This window comes from Saccopteryx leptura, chromosome 10 (genome assembly GCF_036850995.1).
Source record: "Saccopteryx leptura isolate mSacLep1 chromosome 10, mSacLep1_pri_phased_curated, whole genome shotgun sequence".
NCBI lineage: Eukaryota > Metazoa > Chordata > Mammalia > Chiroptera > Emballonuridae > Saccopteryx > Saccopteryx leptura.
In genome coordinates this window covers 53,482,301-53,497,886 of record NC_089512.1, presented here as the reverse complement: position 1 = coordinate 53,497,886, position 15,586 = coordinate 53,482,301, and the positions used below count along the sequence as shown (strand labels likewise).

The 15,586-nt window shown below is 40.7% G+C and overlaps 1 protein-coding gene across 3 annotated transcripts in view; it reads left to right on the top strand.

Annotated features, from left to right (window-relative positions):
• The window catches only part of GRM7 (glutamate metabotropic receptor 7), a 966,696-nt gene that overhangs the window by 599,861 nt on the left and 351,249 nt on the right, over positions 1 to 15,586 (top strand). For all 3 annotated transcript variants that reach the window (XM_066351400.1, XM_066351399.1, XM_066351398.1), the window contains exon 5: positions 13,244 to 13,384. In XM_066351400.1, the coding sequence (XP_066207497.1) occupies positions 13,244 to 13,384 (141 nt within the window). The remainder of the gene's footprint in view (positions 1 to 13,243; positions 13,385 to 15,586) is intronic.

Sequence of the window (15,586 nt, the reverse complement as noted above, 5' to 3'; positions counted from 1 at the left end):
TGGTAAAGTATACATGTGTGTTTCTTTATTAAAAACATGTCTTTTTTCATAATTTAGGATGGTTGGGATGTTTCACAGGGCTGGAACTGATTAAATCTATTTCAGTTATTTTAAATGGGAGAAATTTGTTTGATATATGAGTTGACTGACTTACGAGCTCAGTTACAGAATGAATTAAACTTGTATCTCAAGGTACCACTGTACTATAATTTCCTGCCTGTCAAATTCTAATGACTGCATACTATTGCAACACAAATATTAATCACATTTTTTAAAAATTGTGTTTGTTATGTTTCTTGTTATAGAAAGTGCTCTTATCATCATATTCATAACTACTTTTAAAGTATTCTATTACAGAAATTATCAAACATTCATGACAGTAGAGAGAATTATAAAATGAAATCCCATTAACCAATAACCTAGCTTCAAATTCCATCAATACTTTGCTAATCATGTTTTAGCTCTCTCCTTTGAATTTTAATATAAAGGGACATTTCAGATAAAATCCCAGACATTATATCTTCTCACCTAAACTATTTCAGTAAGTATTTCTAACAGATAAAATATTATTTACATAATCACCATGCTATTATGTCATCTGATAAAACTAATCACTTAGTACTTAATATGTTTTTTCTTAAAAATGCATATAGTTATTTTATTAGGATAAGTACCTTGAAGTAAAATTGCTACATCAAAGAGTTGACACCTTTTTATAGCTTTTGATACATAGTGTGAATATGTATCACAGTCAAATTGATGCAGTCAAGAATGAAAAAATTTAGCATCTCGGTTCTAATATTCATTCTTACAGAGGAGGAAAAAAATATGGAAGTTTGTAATATCTTGAAAATAACATAGTATGGATGGCAAGGAAGGCAAGAAAGGCATGAGAGGAGGAAGGTAAGAAATTATAGCATTGACAGTAGAAAAATAATGCTGTAACCTATATGAGTGTTTGATGTCACTGAGACAGGCTCTTTAGCAAGGTTCTGTACAGAACAGTTAGCCAGATAAATCCAGGGGTGCAAGTTGAACATCATACTGAAGGCGGAATCAAAGGAAGGCGTGCAGGGCCTTCCACCACACCTGATCCATCACCTGTTCCACAGAATCTGCCTTTGGCCTTGAGGGAGATGAGCTCTTCAGGTCTCAACTCCTAAAGCATCCACTAGGGGGTTGGCATTTTATCCTTCATCGCTACTGACTGTGCATCCCAAGCTGTCCCAGAGCATAGATTCAGGCTAAGCTGACGTAGCTGCACATAGCATAGGAAAATGATGAGGGGCATTTGGGAATGGAAGGCAGTTGCTTTATAGTTTCAGGAACTGATACTAAAACTATGTACATTAAAACGATGAAAGGAACCTGTATTTATTCAGCAACTTTAAGGTATTGGTTTAGTCTTACTGTGTAAAGTCTTATATCTATCTGTATAAGTTAGATACTACTATCCTCACTTTATAGACAGAATGAATGAATGAATGAATGAATGAATGAATGAATGAATGAATGAATGAATGAAAAAGTGAATAGGCAAACAAATAATACAGATCAACAACAAAACCAAACAAAACAACTCTAAGTGATCAACCTCAGATAAGATACATTAAATAAAATAGCTAGTAGTTGGCAGAGGCAGGATTCACACTTTGGAGTCAAGCTCTAACTCCAAAGCCAAGATCTTGAGAGCTGAACATTTAAAATATTGTCCCAAGTATTTACATTTTCTTAAATTTTCTTATTCTCTCTCTCTCTCTCTTTATCTCACCTGCCATATGTATCTGTGTTAATTTAATGTTTATACCCCCAGTGTGTGCCATGCATTGTTCTAACCACTACAGATGTTCTCCCCTGGACAACTCTTAACAGTTCTGTGGAGGAGATATTATTATATCTCCACTTTATAGATTGAGAAATTTAGACTGGATAGGTCATTTGCTCAAGGTCATCTACAAGTACAAAGCTAGAAATTGAACCCTCAAATTCTAGTTTCAGAATCTGCTTTTAACCTTTTAACTATTAAACTATCAATGTAATATATACTATTTATACTCATATTGATTTCCATGTAAGTATACTCACATTACATAAAATGCCCTTCTGTTTCCCAGGCAATTTAAAGGAATAATAAAATAGAAGCAGGCATTCTAGCATTATATAATATGCAACATCTCTTCGGAGGCATTTTGTGGAATGCTATTGCAAACATTGTTCCCTCTACCTCATCCATAAACACTTCCCATGGGAATTTTGTTCTTTGTGGAATAATTCCCATTGCAATATTTCTTATTTGTTTTCTCAATAATAATGGCTGGTTTCCAGCACTCTCTCTCACCGATATGCTATACAGCCAGCAAATTTGTGGGTGCTCCTGAGAGCCTAGACTTGTCCCATTAGATCAGTAAAGATCTTCTTGCCAAGCTGATTTACGTGTCTCCAACTTCAATTTACTTCAATAGATGTTTCCAGGCTCTGAACTGGGAAGGGAAAGAGAAGCAGGGCCCAGGCTCCGTCCTCCAGGAGCAGCACGTTTCCGGAGAGGCAGACAAGGAGCTAACTGTGACAGCTCCGCACAGTGCAGGCAGGGCCACGTGCACAGGTTATCAGGTGACACACCACGCGGCACCAGAACCCACTGCAGACATCCTGCAGCCGGTGGCCCCAAACCAAGCATGAAGGATCGATCCCAAGTTCCTACAAGTGTGCAAAATTCACCCCATTGCAGAGACTGGAAACCCTAAATTTACTTACTATGTTTAAGTTCGTGTAATGCTTCCCATATTTTCTTGTGGATTAGTACGAGGTTAAATCTCTCATTGGTATCCAACTTGATCATTATTGAATTATGCTGGAGGTCATCGTTACTGAGATGTGATTTCCAGGTGACCCTCAAGCTGAGCTTAGGCGGTCAGAGGCTCCTCACCAGCTCCCTGTCCTTGGGATGAGGTTCTGCCCACCTTCCCACCGTGGGGGCCATGCTCACGGAAGCAGCCCTGAGAGAGCTGAAACCATCTGGACTGACTACGTGACTGAACCCTGTTAAGACCTCTGTGGAGACTCTTAAGACTCTGCCGGGCATGAGCGAGACCAGCGGCTGAGATCAGCCTGGGAAGTAAGTTTCCTTGTTTATGAAATCCGCTGCCTCCCAGTCTGACTCTCTTTTGGATCTCCTTGCCCTCCGCATACCAGGGCCAGTTTCAGATTTCCTCTGGGGAACGCCTGAATTTGTGAACCAACAAACTCTCCAACAAGGTTGCTGTTTATTTGATTATTAAAAGGGTAGTATATCCCTAGTGATTTCAGATGCCTTATTCTCTACGATATGAAATTCTCATATGCAATTGGATTTATATCTGGACTTTCTGTTCAATTCCAGTGGCCCATCGATCTTTTTATTCTTGTGTCAGGACTATTTTTTTTTAATTCTAGAGAACTTGTCATGTGCTGTTATAATATCACACCTGGTAGGATATGCCCTCCTCTTTCTCCCCTCTCTCCCTCCCGCCCCCACCCCCCTTCCTTCCTCACCAGCCCAGACATGCATGCATACTTGTTCTTCCTTTTCAGAGTTCTGTTGGTTTTCAACTTTTTATATAAACTTTAAAAGCAACATGTCTAGCTCTAGGGGAAATAAATTACTGTTTTTATTAAAATAGCATAAAATTTATAAATTTATAAATTAGGGAAATGGACACAAGGGAAACCTTAAAACTCTAAAGATAAAAGTCAGTCTAACTCAATGGAAAGATACACTTGTTCTTGGAAAGGTATTTCTTGGTAGCTATTTTCATTGTGATTTTTTTTGTTGTTGTTTTTAAGTGATTTTGTTTGTGAATATGAAAGTAGATGATTTATCTGTGCCAATTTTATTTCCTACTGCTTTCCCAACTTTTCTGTTTTTAGTAGCTTTTTCAAGAATATATTCCTAGGGGCCTGAGATAGCAGTTTTTTTGATGGAGAACTACTGTTCAGAAGAGTGCAGCCCGCCTGAAGGGGAGGACAGTGTTCTTCAGCACCTGCTGATACTGCCACATGGGAATAGTGTCCGTGTTACCAGATCTTCTAACCGTACCAGTATGTAAAGTGAGAAATCTGGACTTACAAGTGAAAGCTCCTGGTTTTTTAATTTGTTTTAAAAATACAATGGGGAAAAATTAGGACAAGTCTATAGTTTAAACATGTTACCCAAGCCATCAGTTTGCAACATCTGAGAAGCAAATTGTTGTCATTCAGACCAGACAGAAGCTGTAGAGTGTTATACTACCGCAGGATTTATTCTACTTATTCTATTTATTATGGGTGTATTAGTTTTCTGGATTTACTATAACATATGGCCACAAATTAGGTGGCTTAAAACAACAAAAATTATTATGTTCCAGTTCTAGAGGCTGGAAGTCCAAAATTGGTTTTCCGCAGGGCCACGCTCCCTCCGCAGGCTCTAGGGGAGGATCCTTCATTTCTCTTCTACTGGCTCCAGGTTCCCCTGCCTTATGGCTGCATCTCTCCAGTCTCTGCCTCCATAACCTCCTGACCTTCTCCATGACCCCTTCTCATTGTGTCTCTGTGTGTCTCTTATAAAGATACTTGTCATTGGATTTAGGGCCCTCACAGATAATCCAGGGTGACCTTATTTCGAGATCCTGATCGTAATTACATTTGCAATTTAATTTGTTGTCTTATAATATCTAAATATTTTCCAAATATGGTCACAATTGCAAGTTCAGGGGGTTAGAACATGGACATATCTTTTTGAGGGCCACAGTTCAACCCACTACAAATGTCTTACGTTATTGAAATAGAAAGGGGCATTAAATAAATACATACCTGTTTGGTTTTGTTTTAATTGCTCTTTTGATACATTGTCTTAGCAGCAGGGATTTTGAGTTCTTCTGCTTCCCCATCTCATTAATATCCCTGTCTTCCCTTCTCTCCCCTTCCCATCCCTCTTTCCTTTGCCTCCTTCTCTTCTCTTCTCCCTCTCCCCTCCCTTTCTCCTTATCTCTTTCCATTTTCACATCCTCTCTCTCTCCCTCCCAGCCTCCCTCCCTGTCTGCATTTTGTTCACTGATTAACTCACATGTTCTGTTAGTATTGTGTTCCTCTGATGTGCCAGGAGCTGTGCATTTCTAAACCACAAGTGCATCCTTCCTAAGTCAGAAGCAGACCAGGAAGAGTGGAGAGCCTTTGCATTCTAGGCTGGTGAGAAGCAAGACTTGGGTGCTCCCTGCCCACCAGGCTGAGTGGATGTTCTAAACTTCAGTGCATGGCTTATGTGGATAAATCAGCGATCAGGGCAACTGGTCACTTTCTGACACTGCGTGAAGCCACATTAGTATCTGTCATTCTCACTTCACCTCAGCAATCCAAGCAGCTGACCCCTGTGGACACTGATACAGCTTTCCTTTCATACCACACACTTGTGAGAGCATTATTCCTGCTCAGCCCGAAAAGTCAGCTCCCAAAGGCACTGCCCACAATGAACTATGTGTCTGTGAATCTGCATGCCCTTGTCTCAGCCACAGACTGCAGGGGTGTTTCAGGGCAGCACCCCAACTAAGGGAGGAAGAACCAGAGAAATAGTCATGTCAGCTAAAACCCTGGTTGTTATTTCTATATTGTCCTAAGCTTACTTCCAAAATTACAGAAATGTTGCATAACATGTACCCAGAGGGACATTTGCTTCAGAACCATATGGAGATTAATTTCTGAAGTTAGAATAATCTTCTCCCCAAAAGAAATTTTAGCTGCTCCATACAAAGGAATGATATTTCTCCTTTAACAGAAATCTGATTCTATTTCCTGTGAATTGAAATCCTAGTCTCAATGCCTTGGATTATAGTGAAAAACTCTGATAATTTAACTCATAATAAATAATAGCAAGTAATAAAAAGTATCCACTTTTTATTAATAGAAAGATCACTTTTCTCCTGCACTCTGGTAAAAATCAGAAAAATCCTTAATTCACTGTGATACACAAACACACAGTAGATCAGATTGTTAGAGTTATTCTAATTTTTACTTCTATCTCTATTGTACCTTGGTGTCTGTACTCCTAGTATTAAATTACCTATTTTTAAGAAAAGATTGGGGTCTCTCTCTTCTCCTCTTTTGCAGCCATGGCTCAGTTGGAGCAAGTTGGCCCCAGGCATACAGGGTGGCTCCATGGCCTCACTTCAGGCACTAAGATAGCTCAGTTGCCAAGTAACTGAGCAGCAGCCCCGGATAGGGAGAGCATCACCCCATAGGGGGCTTGCTGGGTGGATCCCAGTCAGGAATATGTGGGAGTCTGTCTCTTTGCCTCCTGCTTCTCACTTAAGAAAAATTTAAAAAAGGAAATTAAAAAAATTAAAAAGATGTGTAAAATCATTAGACTCTAGCAACTGTAACGACAGGTCAAGAGTGACAAGTTAGTGGCTGAAGCCAGAGGGAAAGCTTGAGACCAGGCTAAATGAGAAGGCTACTATCTACAGCAAAGCAGAGGTAGGAAATGTCATAAACCCAAAGGGCCATCAAGTATATTCCAAGCCATTGTGAATGTATGGCTACAGCAAAGTCTCTTGTGAAAAATTAATATCCCATGGACAATTTTATTCATTGTGAATGAAATGAAAATGAGCTAGAGCCCCTGGCACCTGCACAGTAGCTATGCCAAAGGACATGACCCGGAAGTGGGAGCGCATGTGCTGCTGCTGCCACAGTTACATAACCTGCTGCCTTATCTGAAGTTCACTCCAGCAAAAGGAGGGAGTGCATGTGTGAGCTCCTCTGCACTGTATAAAACTGGCCTTGGAAAATAAAGTGCACGACAGCTTCTGTAACCCTTTCTCCCCCCATGTTGGCTCCACGTACATTTTTTCCTTGGCATCATCCATCCCAAGGGACCCCTAGGCCCTGACACTTAGTTTATCTTTTGCCATAGTCCTGTTAAAGGGAAGTAAACAAATGGTTAGAGCCTGAAAGAAATGTGACTCAGCTGAGGCAAATGAACATGGACTCATCACATTGAATATCATCTATTCGATCTCTGCTTCTGCTCCTTTGAGTTGTCTGAGAGTTCTGTTTTCTGAAACTGACTTTTGCTGCAGCACCAGCAGCCCATGTAGCCAGTTTGACCATTTTGATTGACCCACCCATTCCATTATCCACCATGGGCAGTGTGCGGAAAACAGCTGTGTTAGGCTTACTCACTGGTTTTTTTACTGCACTTTGCACAATTAGTGCATGAGCACATGGCAGAAAGCCACATGTATGTCTCTATGAATGGCTATGGGTGCTTTCCCTCAAGGGCAAATCTCCCAGATTACTCTCCTGCCATTGTGAGATACGGTTCCCTGATTCCCTCAACTGCCAATGTAAGGTGTGGTTTTCCTGATCCCTTGCCCTCCACTGTGAAAAGCAGGTTTTCTTTTGTTTATTTACTCACCTTTCTCTGCCGGTCTCCAATAAACAGGTATGGCCCAGTGCCTTCTGGCTCCTCAGTTCCTCTACCTTCTGCCCGAATTCTGTGTGAACCTGCCTGGCCTCAACGACCAGCGTTACAGGCAGGCATACATCAGAGATACGATACTGAGGCTTCAGTTCCAGACCTCTGCAGTCGAGTATCACAATAAAGTGGGCTGTATCTTTTTGCTGGTATAGAGTCTTGCAACATTTGTGAAGCTCAGAAAAGTGGAGCCCAATGAAATGGGGTATGCTTTTAATGTTTGGCTCTTTCAGCTGTGAGCCACCTGGTTGCCTAGTGGAATTGATGGCTGATGTAGTAGGTTGGTGATGAGGCATCTAATAGTGGGGATGCCTTGGTCAGTGGGCTTCAGCAATGCTCCATAGCCTCGGTTCTCAGTCTTCGTTGGGTATGAGAATCTCCTAGGGAACGAGGGGACAGAAAGATCCAGAGCTGCTACCTTGATAAACCTGGTCTCCATGTTCTTTGTCAGCTCTCTAGATGATTGTGATGCCCATGGGAATATGTCAATCACTCTTTGTATTATGGACATCAAAACCAGCATCTAGAATTAGGCAGACTGGAGCTTCAATTCCTCTCTGAGCTATATAGTTTCTACCTCTAAAGTGTAGATAAGATTAGTGCCTACTTTCTAGGAGTTATGTGACACTGAATGAAAAAAAATGTATATAATATGCTTACTCTTTTGTAATTGTAAATATTGATTCAATTTTTTATAAAATCAAATTAAAGTCTGGCTGATGTGAGAATATGTATCTGGTCTCTCCAGGAAGCCCTTTCTGACTTCCTAAAACAGTTATCTTTCTGTGTGTGAGTTCCCAAAACATCGTGTATCCTTCCTTCATAGAAGCATCACAGCTGTAAGTTTATATTTATTTAAGTATAATTTTTTTAGAGTCTAGCTTCTCTACCAGGCTGGCTATAAATCTCATAAGGGACCAGGTATGCTTTAATCCCAAAATAGGTGAGTGCATAGTGCCGGTCACAGAGTAGCTGCTCAGTAAGTATGTAATGGATGTGACTGTTTATTGAACAACAAACAGTTAATATTATTCTTTATCAGGCACAGTGCTGTGTACTTACAAATAATAACTCATTTAATCTCAATAACAACTCTGTGAGGTAGATGTTACTACTAACACCATTTCACAACGAGGAAACTGAGATACAATAGCCGAGTCATTGCTCAAGGTCAGAATAGAGTGAGCTGTAATTTTTTTGTTGGTGGAAGGTCTTGCCTTCAATTTGCAAAATATGCAACATCTATGAATCTCAATAAAGCAGAGTACAATAAAACAAAGTCTTCCTGTATACTGTGTTGATAACTGGCTGAGAGCTCCGAGTTTTCCTCATAGACTCTCAGAGGAGGTAGTGAAGACACAGGGCTATTTCAGGCGACCTTCTTAGAAACACTAAGACAAAATGCAGAGATCAAAATTCCAGGGTCAGGAGCCCAGAGTGGTAACAGGAAACACAGGTGAGGCTGCAAAGGGTCCCAAAGCATTAATACTCAAAGGAATATAGAGCAAGCACCCCAGAAAAATTCATCAGTAGGTAAAATCATGCTCTACCTTTCCTGGGATCATCTACAGGCTGCAGGATGGCAAGGAAGGGCTCCTGCCATCCTGGGCCAGGTAAAACGCAAAAGTCTCAGCTATGAAACTGGAGCGAAGACCCTCTCTCTCATCTGAACCAAAGCAGATCTCAGGCCAAGAGGATGATAATGCTGATATCTAACCAGGGGCTGGAATTGCTCAAATCTCACCTGCTGAAGTTCATACTGGCTCTAGAGCCCTGCTTCTCAAATTATAGGCAGCGTGGGCCTCACATGGACCTTGTTACAAATGCAGGGTTTTCGGGAGGTTCTTGCTTCTTAATGTATAAGCAGCATGAGTATCACCTGGGGCTGGTTTAAAACAGCATCTTTGGTCCCATCTCAGGTCTTCTGAGTTGAAATCTGCATCTTATGAGAGACCCAGGAAATTAATTTATAAATGCAATTGGGAAGCAAGAACAGTACTCAGTCCGAGTGAGGGTAGCCAGCAGGTCCACTGTGAGGAGAAGGAGGCAGAGGAGGGGGAGGAGGCGGAAGAAGCTGAACAAGTTAGATGTGTGAGTGAAAGGAACAAAGGTTTTGCTACAAAAGCCGGTCCTTCATCCGTTTCGGGGCGCAGTTCATGCCGCCAGCTTCAGTGGCACTTGCTGGCCTGCTCTCCAGAGTTCTGTTGGTTCTCCCCTAGAAGAGAGGGAAGTGAAAGTGCCTGCTGCTTTCCCTTCCTTTTCCGTTACATGTGCCACCGTTGCCCACGTATATTTTAGCTGCACACTGGTCCTTCTTTCGTCAATAGCCCTCTGTGTGTCCCACAGACACAGGCTGAAGGGAGAGGAGGTTTGAAGTAACAGACTTTTTAAATGATCAGGTTTCCTCTGAAGATTGTTTCATCCGAACTGGAGAATGTATGTATCCCGGCTACCATTTGAGCCACTTTAGTACAGCTAGTGCTCAACTTATGACCACAATTGGTTCCGACAGACCGATCGTAACACGATTTGATCATAAGTGAGTAGGCTATATGTGCAGTACTGTGAAAAGATGTTATAAAAATCTTTAAGTCATATTTTATCATAATTTTCTTTCATTATTCTTATATATCATAATTTTCTTTGTTCATTTTATGCCATTTGTATCATCTCTACACTATTTTGTTTCTTATTTTTACATTTGTCAGGTTTAAGTAAAACACTGCATTACCAGTACAACTGGTTTAATATTTGCAAAGACAATTTCCTCTTGGTAGACATCTTGGGAGGGGTTTGATGAAAAATATTTAAGACACAAAACACAAATTGCTGTACCGAGTCTGGGATAACAGTTGAAATGGTGCTCGCGGAGATGGTAGTGCTGCCGGACGCAGAGCAGTCTTGGCTAGCGATTGTGGTCATAAAGTCAAATGGTCGTAAATCAATCAGTATTTGTAGTTACTATTTCGAGTTTATTTGGGGGTTCAGACCTGTGGCATGCAATGGAAAGGTTTGTTTCTGAAGCCCCTTTGTGCTCCATTGAGGATGCTTCTTTTTCAGGAGTGTGTTGTGTGGGTTTTGCGTGGAGAGGAGCCGGGGTGCCATGGTAAGGAAGGAGGGTTTCACTGCTCTGTGGCTGCGTAACAAACCACCTCAGGTGTCCCGACTTAACCAACAGATGGTCACAGTTTTGTAAGCAGGGCTGGTCTCAGCTACGTGCCATCCGAAGGGGTGCTGGGGCAAGCAGAGGCTTTGCCGAGAGGACTGGGCTCTGGCCGGACTCCTCTCTCTACACATGACCTCACATCGCCCAGGCACACCTCTCAGAACATGGCCGCTGGATTCCAAGTGGCATTGTACAAGGACAAGCCCCAGGGACACAAGGCTTCTAAGCCACTGCTTGTGTGACACCTTTCAGTGTCCCATGGCTGAGAATGCTGTGCATAAGAGAGGCTACACAAAGGTGCAGAGCCCAGAAAACACGGACCACCAGGGGCTACGTATGTCACAACGCACCACCCTCTCTTAATCTGCACCCCACTACTTCCACCCTGCACACAGGACAAAATGGAGAGAAAAAAATGGAGTTTGGTCACTTTATATGAAAGTGTGTGTGTGTGTGTGTGTGTGTGTGTGTGTGTGTGCATGGCCAAGTGCGTACATGTAATGATCTTGGAAACATGGAGGTCTCATATTTCCCTCAAAGATTCCCCTTATTTATTTTTCTTATTTATTGATTTTTATGGGGGAAAAGAGAGACATCAATTTGTTGTTCTACTTATTGATGACATTTCTTGGTTGATATTTGTTTGAGCCCTGACTGGGGATCAAACCTGCAACCTTGGTGTATCGGGACAATGTCCTAACCAATGGCGCTACCCAGTCAGGGCAAAGATTAAAGAGTATTATGTTATTCTGATGAAGGTGATGTGGAGGCAGGGTTGTGGGAGAACAGTGAGACAGGAGGAGGACTTCCAGATGGATAGATTAATCAATCAGTTTCAATATATGAGATCAGATGCAACAGCCAGGTTACTCTTACATCCATGAATGTGAGGCTATAAAAGGAAGTTGGCTGGGTCCCTGGTCATGACATCATTATGTCCTATCATGTCCTGACAATGGACTGGAAAATGACCTAAGAGATATAAAATATTTATTTTTATTTTCCCTAAAATGCTATATAATCTCCTTTATAGTTGTTTTGTTTTAACTGTCTTGTTTACTTATTTCAAGTTTTCTCTTTATTCTAGTCTTACTATATGTCAGGTCATAAATTGAGTACTGGAAATGTAGTAGTGAATTAAATTAACCTGATGTTCTCCTCTCATGGAGTTTCGAGTCTGGAGCCATTTATATTTAAAACTGAATATTTTAAATAATGTGAAAATAAGTTCACCTTTTTTATGGCTTTGACCTTAAATTCCATAAGTTTCTCATCTCCCCACTAGTACAAACAAGAAACTGAGGAAGGAGGTGGTGTCACCTTTATTTTTATGGATAGATGAAAGTCAGAAAGGTTAAGTATGCACTTGCTCATGTTTCCACAACTTAGTGTGACGAGTAGAGCTGGAATTCAAGCCCAGGCTGTGTGACAGGGAGTCTGCTCAGATTCTCGCTAGGCCCTATGGCTTCCGTGGGATATTTAAAGTTGTACTATCCTGGTGAGGTAGCTAGAGATTTCCTAGTCTCTTGGGTCTCGACTCATCTCAGACTCTTTAAAAAGCATTGAGCTAATGTTGGCTTTCGTTTACCAGTGGCTTCTGCAAATATTTAATTCTATTTTGACTAGACAGTCAATTACATAGTGGGACATTAATAAATGAAGTAATTTTTTTTAAGCAAGAGAGACAGACAGACAGGCAGGAGAGAGATGAGAAGCATCATTCTTTGTTGCTACACCTCAGTTGTTCATTGATTGCTTTCTAATATGTCCCTTGACCAGGGGCGCTAGAGCAGAGTGAGTGACCCCTTGCTTAAGCCAGCAACCTTGGGCTTCAAGCCAGCGACCTTTGAGCTCAAGCCAGCAACTATAGGATCATGTCTATGATCCCATGCTCAAGCCAGCAACCCTGTACTCAAACTGATGAACCCACACTCAAGCTGGCAACCTCATGGTTTCAAACCTGGGTCCTCTGTGCCTCAGTCCAATGCTCTATCCAGTGTGCCACCACCTTGTCAGGCTGAAAGTGATTCTTAAAATAATATTCATAGGTCAGTAGCTCACATGGTCAGGGATGCAGAATATAGTGAAATCACTGACCTAGTCCTAGGGCACATTATTATTTCATCAGACCTCTGTGTTTCATCTGCAAAATGGAAATGATAGTAACTAGTATTGCATAGATTGGTGAGATGAGTAGAAGAATCTATGTAAAGTACAGTCTGGTCCATAATAAGCACTAAAATAACCAGTTAATCTCTTAATGATGACGATGGTGATAGAGTTGCTTTGTCCCTGGTCTAGCTCACCAGAGATGCAAGGTATGCTAGATCACTGTGTCCCCCTAATGCAGATTTTATTGTAAAAATGTCTTTTATAGTTCACTAATCTGCCTGACAGATTGACCAAGAGATATAGGTATATGCTAGCATTAGAATATATTTTTCTTATGATATTTTTTTCTTTGATTGACAGAAAAGAACATTCAGTCTACTAAAACAAAGAAAAACCACAACTGGTATTTTTATTCTCACACATTCCAATGTTCCAGCAGTGCCCCACAGGCAGTGACCTTTTCATTTAACTCCGTTTAGGGTTTGATGCCTATTTTACGACCCGCACACTTGAAAACAACAGAAGAAATGTTTGGTTTGCGGAATACTGGGAGGAAAACTTCAATTGCAAGTTGACGATTAGTGGATCAAAAAAAGAAGACACAGATCGCAAATGCACAGGTAATTTCATTCTCATTGTCCTGTTACTCTGCATGGCCGGCATCGAAATGTCTGCATAACTGACAGAAGGAAGCTTGGCTGGAGACAAATTAGAAAAGTAAATTGAATTTTACTAGATTGTTCCGAAAATGGAACAGGAGCATAAGTCTTATAGGACAAGAGAAGTAAAGACAAGATTATATTCTTTTCTGCCTGTCCATCTAGCAGTAATTGACATTTTCCTTGATTTCTTGAATTCAAAAGGGGTTGTGTTGCTTTGAATGCTCTCGTTGATTAATAACAGTTCATGTTGTAGCTAGGAGTGTGAAGCGATTTTCACATAGACAAAAATCTGACAGAATCCATATCAGCACCAGATTTAACTGTTACCATGGACAGAATATTTAATTAAGGAAACAAAGTACTTGAATTTAAAATGAGAGTTTCAGCTAATTTTCATAACATCCATGTTAATGACTCACCTTCTATTTAAAATATGCTTAAAAATAGTCACCCAGCCTCATATGTAACCTTGCATAATTATTCTAAATTAAAAACGTGTGTGTGTGCCGTATCTATAGTAGTAGTCAAAGGCAAAACTACACATTCATTCATTGATTCATTCACAAATGTTTACCAAGAAACTCCTTTCTGTGAAGCAGTATGCTAGGCACTGGTGATCTGATGGTGAGCAAACTGGTGAGGACCATGCTGCTTAGAGAATAGTGGGGGGGAAACCACATTATTCCAGTGAGCTCTCTATGAATACATAATTACAATCTGCACTAAGTGTCTGAGGGCTCAAAGGGCATCTAACCAAGGAATTTTACTCACTAAAGGCAGAGAGTGTCTCAAGAGACCTCCTTGATGATGAGTCGGCATTGGCTGGTTAGGGAAGGAAAAGGAAGGACAGACTGGAGAATTTCTGATGATGGAATAACATGGCAAAAGGATTGTAGCAAGAGGAATTATGGTGCCTCTCAGGATGTGAAACACAGAAAAAGGTGACTAAAGAAAAGTCTAGAATGAACGTGTGAGCAGAAATTGCAAGTGTAGAGATAGGGACAAGGAATAAGTCATGTTGGGTTGTACGTGGAATTTGGTTTTTATCCTAAGAGTACTAGAAATTGTGTTAGGGTGTAACATGATCTACTAGCCTTTATTAACTAGCATTCCCCAATTCTATACTTCAGCTGCCTTCAGTATTTTGTAATAATGACCTTGAAGTCCCACCAAACTCTAAAATGCATTCTGCATGCTCAGGAAAGACACATTCATGTCAGACACACCTCCTGTGTTTAGTTTATCTTTGCAATATAGCTCTTTGAACACCCATTCCAAAAACACCTGTCAATTAGGAATAATGTGTGTAAAGCATGATACTAAAAATACTGTCAGTGGTCTGTGGGCACTTAATTGAGGCCTTCTCCTCAAGAAGTTTTTTGTAAAAAAAAAAGGAGAGAGAAGTTAAAAAAAGAGATGTGGATAAAACAATAATGCAAACTAAATATGCACCATCGAATATATAACTCAGGTAACTAGAATAGCATGTTAACCATGTTCTCTAGCCCATGGTGTACATATAGCACCAGTGTTTTAAAAAATGGCCTTATAATGTTAAGGAGGGAATTAATTCAATGTTGACTAGACCTCAGTGACACAAAGCTTTTCAAGTGGAAACTAAAGAAATTAGTTTGATGTCTGGATAATTTGTCTATGTGACAAGGAACATCCAAGTGTACTAGAAGTATCCAGATTATGGATGGCAGTTTTTTGGTTCTTTCTGACATGTGATATGTTGTTGAATGTCTGGAAGGTAGAATGGATTGACTTGTGGTGATTAGGATTGTCCCATCTGAGGTCAGTGCCCAGTCCTTTGATATGCTTTAACACAGCTGTTTTATTCTTAATCACCTTTTAGTGCTGACTGAGAATTGGGGTTTATAAAAACAAGTAAGCTCATTATCCAAACCACCCCCTTTTAAAAGTGGAAATAGAAGTGGCTGTGTTTTCATATCATATTCCTTCCATGTGGAAAATCTATGATCACGTTTACTAAATTACCTGTTGTAAGGCCGGTGATCATGGCCATGCAGGTTCACATGGATTTGGGCAGATGGTAAATGAACTGTGGAGCCAGAGGATGGTGGGCCATTCTGTTTATTAGAAACTTGCAATGTTGGACGAGCAAGCAGGCTGGAAAAACCACTTCCCTCTCTCTCT